General features: G+C 33.6%; 1 protein-coding gene and 1 long non-coding RNA gene across 2 annotated transcripts in view; one reads left to right on the forward strand and one right to left on the reverse strand.

The window, feature by feature from the left end:
• Positions 1 to 7,881, forward strand: part of LOC132905334 (proton-coupled amino acid transporter-like protein CG1139) — a 40,833-nt gene that overhangs the window by 30,292 nt on the left and 2,660 nt on the right. The window contains exons 6-7 of the mRNA XM_060956525.1: positions 4,988 to 5,260; positions 5,789 to 6,143. Coding sequence (XP_060812508.1) covers positions 4,988 to 5,260; positions 5,789 to 6,143 — 628 coding nt within the window. The remainder of the gene's footprint in view (positions 1 to 4,987; positions 5,261 to 5,788; positions 6,144 to 7,881) is intronic.
• Positions 4,411 to 4,738, reverse strand: LOC132905337 (uncharacterized). Its single transcript, XR_009657782.1, has 2 exons — positions 4,669 to 4,738; positions 4,411 to 4,584 (listed from the first exon to the last, which is right to left on the reverse strand). It is a non-coding gene; the product is annotated as an uncharacterized LOC132905337 (long non-coding RNA).

A 7,881-nucleotide genomic window follows, 5' to 3' on the forward strand; every position in this document is an offset into this window, starting at 1 on the left:
TGAGTGATTTATTTCCAGATTACTGTGATTCTTAAATTATATTTGATATGGTAGTGCGTCTATAGTGAAACAAATTCTGTCATTAAGAATAAAATATATTATAGTAAAATTAAATATTTGTACCGAATAATATTATAACAATACTATTTCGTGCTCTTTTTATCTTTCCTTCTTGATTGTTCTACGCTTTCTAATTTGATGTATTTAACAAAGCAGTCTGCCGATGATGGAATACTTATTTCTGATACTTCTATATTTAACATAGTACTACGTTTTATCTATCATTCCTTGGTTTATCGAACTATATAACGCATAGTAATCTATACGTAGTGGAGCGTTTATTTTGGATATTACTATGTTTAACATGACACTATGCATACAGGGTGTCCCAGCTAGGGCCAGCCAGGCCACTTAAATATCTCTTAAATAAATGATTTCTAAAGGGAAATATCATGGAGCAAGGTCTTTTGTTTGCTCCGTTTTTTCTCAGTCTTTCCAAGGTCATTGTCATCTTTTATGTATGAAACGCATATTTTTTTCTATTGCGTCTTGTAGCAGACAAGGGAATACATATGAATATGCCTGAGTCATGACCTTCGGATCATTTTGGACAATAAAAGAACGATGAAATTGTAAAACGGTGTTAGCATGGTATGTAAATTTACAGTTTATGTTATGTTATTCAAAGATATTTACGTCTAGACATTTAAATGCGTTCGTCCGGCTGGAACATTCCGGGTAACAATATATTTCCTCTGTAACGTAACTGTGTACTAAGACTTTTACTATTTACTTTTCTTCGCCAGTTTTACTACAATTATGGTACAAATTTGAGCACTATTGCCATTACTTTTACTCTTTCGCCTACATTACAGTACTACCTTATTCAACTATCTCTATCATCTTTTCCAGAGTAGGAACGCGTATCGCGTTGTTGCTGTTACCATTAATTGCAGTATGCATTATACGTTTGTAAATACGTTTCACAGTAACCGGTACCTTCACCATATCATTACCTACATACCCATAACTATCTATACTCAACCATACTTATTGCACGTTTCACGTGTACCCTACTACATAGTAACTAGTATTACTATACTTGTTGTATGCCCACGTGTAATCAACTAGCATGTGCCGTTACTACACTTACTACACGTTCCACGTGCAACATTGTGTAGCATTATACGTGCAACATTATAGCACCTGAACTGAAAAATATTTGACTAGAATGATAGTTTTTGATGTTTTCGAGGTTGAAGTCGAAAATGAGGTTCGTTCTTCGTGGAAATAAGACGCATACAATTTTCACGTACAACGAAGCTTGTCGATGTGTGACGTTCTCGTAGATTTTGACGACTCCTTTTTTTAAAATTTCGTATCTTTAAACTATCGTGTGGATTAGTTTACGTACTTTGAATCGTAAGTATTGCAGTAGCTTTGGTTTACTTCTTAGTTTTGGTTAAACCGTGATCACACAGGAAGCGGTAAAATTGGCATTTGGAGAGCATTGGCATTGACTGTGCCATTACTTGTTTTGTTTCGTCATTGCAGTTGAGACCTTGGCCGGCCAAATGTTCATAAGGTTGAATTTTTAAAATCGTTCGTTTCTCTGAGATATGGCCATCGTATTTGGCTTTAGCGACAAAAATAACCCCCGAAAGACACGTTCAGATCGAAGATTTTGCAGTCCGCGTATTATATTTTATCTCGGCATCGTCACATTAATTAATTGTATTGCGTATTATTGCGTATTATTCTATTATTCAGATTTTCAGATATTACCTAGCGAACACGTAAACATACTTGTTCGATAAAGAACGACAATCACGTTCTTCCGTCATCCGAAGCACGCATAATTATCGTGATCTCAATAAAATCAGCGATCGTGAAAAGCGTTACGCGATTCTACATATAGTTCATCGGCAGAAACGTAATATGTTTCTACGATCGTTAAGCTACGTTCACAACAAACACGTGGAATTTCTCGCGTTTTGTTTCTTTTCCTTTCATCGAGAATACGACGATTCTGCATTGTTATGCTAATTTTCTATGAAACGATAGGAATAAAGTGGCAGAAGAACTTCTTTGAAAAATTTGGAACTATAAAGGCATTTGTATCTCTTTTGCTAAGCGACATAAAGTGACAAAAGAAATTCTCAACAAATTCGGTTGCGTAAAAGGATCTGTTTACTTTTTTTTCTAATGAGTTTCTTCTTGGTTTTTATTATGACAAGGAGACTGTCTGATGTCATATTTTTATTTTTAGTGCCATGGTTGCATGTTGATAGTTGATATTGATAAGTGAATATGTGAATTCGGCTTTAAAGAAGATGAAAAATAACAGGAAGATATATTAACATGTAATTCTTTTTTCATTTCGTGTTACTAATAATTGTGATGAGAATATCGTGGACGAATATGACGAAGATATTCTTAGTATTCTGACAGGTTAAAAATTTTACAAGAAATCTAAAACCAATCGCGATGAATCTTTATCAAAAAGATTAAAATATAACTTTTACAACGACATATCCGTAACATTTGAATTTATTAAAAAATTTATAATTTCCTACCAATAATAAGCTCAATCAATCCCTGGATAATTAAATTTCTAACCAGATTTTCTACTCCAACATCAGAAACAGACGGTGGTTTTATCAAAATTCTGCAACTACGTACAAATGAAAACTGGATTTTGAAATATAATTGTACATTTGCATAAGAGAAAATATCTTTCGAATCCCTTCAAAATTATATGAAATAAATATTTCTACCTTGGCCACGTATTTATTAATAATTGTTATCGCGATTATTTACGAAACCTCATATTTTGTACAAGAAAATACTAAATATTATAACGAGCACTGTGCTTTGAATATTCTATATATTTTTGCATATCATGCATTTTTATCTTTTTTGCATCTTTACATGTTTCATAGATGCAGAAACGTGCGCAGTCTAATAATTATATAAAATACGTTCGTTGCTATAATGACGTTTACGTAAGTTTACCATTGGGAAGAAACTCTTTCTTTCACGGAACACGCTAGGGAAATTGTACTCGTCCCGGGAAACTCCATGTATCGTGGCAAAAATGAAACTCGTATTAGAATCGCGTTCGTTGCGTCACGTTTCTCTATTACATAAGGCGAAGGTTGAGCCGATGGTAAATGGTATGTGTTAAGAACGGAGTCGCGGCCCATTTCCGGTCGCCCTTGAATTCAAAACGCAACTACGCCCGATATCGACGATACTGCGAACCGATAACGATCATTGTGTCGACGTTACGCTCGCAGAATTGTAGCATGTTGCGTGAAATAATCACTTACGCGTTAAGGTTACCATATCGAAATTAAAATTCCGACTATACGTTATTTTCTATATCATCTACACACGATTCAATTTTTAAAGAGCTCAGCCTTATCGAGACGGTGTTATTCGTCTTCGAAGTTGAAAGTTTTAACGCGTAATTGCCTTAATAAGCCGCTGCAAGAATGTCCGTCTGATTAATTACGGAAAAAAACAGTTCTCGTAAAGTTGTTGAAGAACTAGCATGTTGTGCAAGTTGGCTAGAAGAGTCTTCTCTTCCTTTTTGTTTCTTTTTTTTTTTAAGTTTTCGAATAAAAGTAATGTGGTAATATCGGTATATTATGACGCGAAATTGCCGATCTGTTCATTTCTGAATTGTTTGTCAGTGTAGAAATGTAGAAAGTATAGGCAGACAAGAAATTGCTTCCTACAGATAGAATCTCAGCCATGCGCGTCCAGTCTCACGAACAACGTATTTTATTTTTGAACGCTATTGTAGCGCTGTAAATATTTTAAACGCGAAACCACAGAATTACACGGTGTAAAATGGCCAACCGTGTGACGCTTGCCATCTTTGTTTCGTATACGAATTCTTTTATAATTACACTGTGAAATGATTTTCAAATTGATATCCTTACGTTTCAAGCGTAATACGCGGTCGAACGATGTCACAGGATAATTCTAAGGAAAAATGGAGTTTTGAATTTTCTTGGCAACGTCTCGAGTCTGTGTTCGTATCTCCTTCAGAATATTATCGTAATACAAATTATAATACAATTTTCTGAAGGAAGAAGGGATAGCATAAACAATTTGATTATACTGCTTTCATTAAAAAAATTGTTCTATTTAATGAAAGAAATTTGATTTCATTGCTGATACTCTTTATCACAATTATTAAATATTGATCTTAAAACTTGTTCAAATGAAAATATTTGTTGTCTATCTCATTTTATAGTTGTCATTCGTGTTTGTACATTGGAGAGATCTTTTTGTACCAAAAGGTATTTATTATCAGAAAAAAATTATCATAGATAGATGTAGAAAGAGTCTTGCAGAATATAGGAGAATCTTAGTTGTTTAAATTAATTAATCGATTAATTTTCATACTGAATTACTCGGTTTTTAATACCTCGAATCAAAATGACATGAAAATCTTCGTGATGTTGGATTGTGAGTCGATTTTTCAATCTAGCTTCCGAGATTTCAGAAAAATAGGAAGATGAATTATGTCAGTTCTTGCGTTCTTCTTATGATTTCAAATCGTTCGTGAGTCTGAAATGGCGAACAAGTGTAAAAAAACGTATAAAAAGAGTAAAGAGAAGATTGAAAGTTTAATGTCTGTGATTGTCTATTTACGTGTAAAAGATCGATAACAAGTCAAAATACGTTGTACATAGACGATTAGCCGATATTTTTATTTTGAATTTTTACGAGGTAAAATAAAATTGACAAATAAAAAATTTCTCTGCGTTGTGAAATATGATTTGCGAAGGAGGAAATTTGAAAAATCATTTCTATCATCTCTAGTAACACGCAACTAATTTCCATTGCATCTTTAACTGTTTATATTCATATCAACATTTTTCATTTTATCATTCGTTATATCGAATTAATTCCATTTTTCATACGTTGATTTTTTTATTTTAACCAACATTGTTTCTCTTTTTGTTTTCAGGCATTGAAAACATACGTTTCTGACATTGATGTCAGGTTGTATATGTTGGCAATTTTAATACCCTTAATTTTGGTCAATTGGATCAGAAATCTGAAGTTCCTGGCGCCGTGTTCGACGGTCGCTAATTTCATTACGTTCGTCAGCTTTGGCATAATATTGTACTACATCTTCAGGGAGCCTTTGTCGTTCGAGAATCGAGAAGTGATTGGAAATGTTGAGAATTTCCCTCTTTACTTTGGCACTGTGCTATTCGCCCTCGAAGCTATTGGCGTGGTGAGTACTTGCTCGGTATTTCAATATTTGAGAGTTTGGAAATCGAGATTATGAGAAATCCGAAGATCTGAAAATCTCTAGATTCGAAACTAAACACCTTAAGGATTTGAAAATTTGGAAATTCGAGAGACCAAGAATTACAAAATTCCAAAACTTAAAAGTTCGAAGAATTCGAATATTCGCAGATTTAGAAATTCAGATACTTGAACGTCCGTTGGAATGTAAGTGGAACTTTGAAAGTTCGATAATTTGGAAATTGGAATACTTGAAAATTTAGGAATTCGGACATTTAGATATACAAAATTTAGGAATTCGGAAGTCTACGTATTTGAAAATATGCAAGTTGGAAAACTCGGCAGTTCAGAAATTTGAATACTTAAGAACTCGATACTTGAACATTCCAATATACAGAACTTACAAAATTTCCTTAACCAAAAGCTAAAATATTCAAATCTCAAATATTTCCATATCTTACACCATGTTCTTCTATCCATTATTCTTATATCATATTCTTCTGTCTTGTTGCAGGTAATGCCATTGGAGAACGAAATGAAGAAGCCAAAGACGTTCATACGTACGTTCGGCGTCCTAAACATTGGAATGGGCGTTATCGTAGCTCTCTATACAGGACTAGGTTTCTTTGGTTATATTCGTTATGGCAGTGGCATCAAGGGTAGCATCACCTTCAACTTGGACGAACCTTTAGCCCTCGCCAAAAGTGTTCAAATCTTATTGGCAATAGCCATCTTCTTCACTCATCCGATTCAATGCTACGTGGCGATCGATATCATCTGGAAGGATTACCTCGCACCGAATCTTGAGAAGAATTCGCATAAGCTGTTGTGGGAGTACGTCTTGAGGACTTCGCTCGTCCTTTTCACGTGTAAGTGAATGTTTCGAGTCCTTCACCCGACGTGACGTCAATTCGAGCCAGATCGGACGATGGCCGTTGTTGATATAGTATTCAGTTGCTCATATCGTATATTGCTCAAATACCAAAACATCTTTCCCTGTACGATAATCGAGCACAATTCCTTGTAACGTTGACGTCAATGCTTAGCGAATAGCCTTCATGCGATTAGCCTATGAAAAGGTTTTGAATTGTTTGCTGTAGCAATGAGAGTATACTTTCGTAAAGGATCTCTGATTTTTGATAGTGATTAATAGATACATAGTTTCGTTCTGCTTCTGGTCGTTTGGTTTGTTAGTACTTGGTTATTATTATATTTATAATTGATTGGTTTTATTATATTTTGAATTTTAGTTTGGAATAGGATTAAGTGAGAATTTAATTACAATTTATTGGAATTGAGAATTAATTAGAATTGGAAATTTAAGTTGATGTAGCTCTTGAATATACAGCTTTCTGTGGTTATTCCACGAAGAAGTTTGGAATTCTCCTTTTAAGAATAGAGGAATGTGTTATATTTGATTCTATTTAAATGCTGAATTTTTCCTTCTAATAATTAAAGAAATATTTCTCTTTGAAGAAAACTTGATTTTTGATTCTAATTTATGCGACGTAGTTTTGTCTCTATCTGTGTAATCTGTTGATCGTTAATTTTGTTATTTTAGCTGCACGAATTGATATGGAAGTAATTGATTTTATATCTTGGGACTTTTCCTGGCTTTAATTGTACAGGCTTACTCGCGTTTGATTCAAACTGGTTAAAACTAACTGTTCCACAAATATACATAACTGCTTTAGATTCTCCCTGACCTGTGACTTGGTCTCTTCTAACTCGGAGTAATTATTCCAGAGACTTAATCGAATCTAAATCTAACTCGCTGAAAGTCTTGTTTGCCTCTTACTTGCTTCTGATAATTCAAATTCCCTACAGAACAAAGTTTTATCTGGAAACTGAAAAGATTAACTAAATGCAAAACTAAAACTTTATTTGTTATTCTATCTTTACACGACCCGAGTATAATAAAATTTCCTAACAATTCGATTCTAATAAAAATGAGACCATCAACCTGTTGATTTTACACAATAATTTACTCTCACCGAGTATACTAAAACTTTAACCATACTTTTTCCCATTCTGTTGTTGACTAACCGATTAGATGCTTTTAAAATATTTGTAAATAATAAAAATAATGTTATCGACCTCCTAATTTTACAAAACAATTACTCTTATCATACCAATAACTTTAACTATGCCTACTCCCATCGTGATACTGATTAATCGACTAAAGTCTCTACAAAGTCCTCTAAATGACAAACATAATTTTATCGACCCTCCCACTCCACAAAATAATTAGTCTAATCATACTAAAACTCGAATTATCCCTAATTCCATCGTAATCTTGATTAATCGACTAAAATTGCTCTACAAAATCTTCTGAACGATAAAAGCAATCTTATCGATTCTTTCACTCCACAAAATAATTAGTCTGATCATACTAAAATCGTAATCACCCCCTCTCCAATCCTAAATTTATCTAATCACTTCTCTAAAAATTTTTCTAAATAATAAATTGCAAAAGAATATCAAAGCTACAATCCCTTCGTCCATTTCAACTTCGACTAATCACTTGCTACACCTCTACAAATTTTTCTAAACGATAATAGTAAGAAGAATTAATGCTATAATCTCTTTTCCTTTCGTATATTTCAG

The sequence above is a fragment of the Bombus pascuorum genome, chromosome 3 (assembly GCF_905332965.1).
Source record: "Bombus pascuorum chromosome 3, iyBomPasc1.1, whole genome shotgun sequence".
Lineage (NCBI taxonomy): Eukaryota > Metazoa > Arthropoda > Insecta > Hymenoptera > Apidae > Bombus > Bombus pascuorum.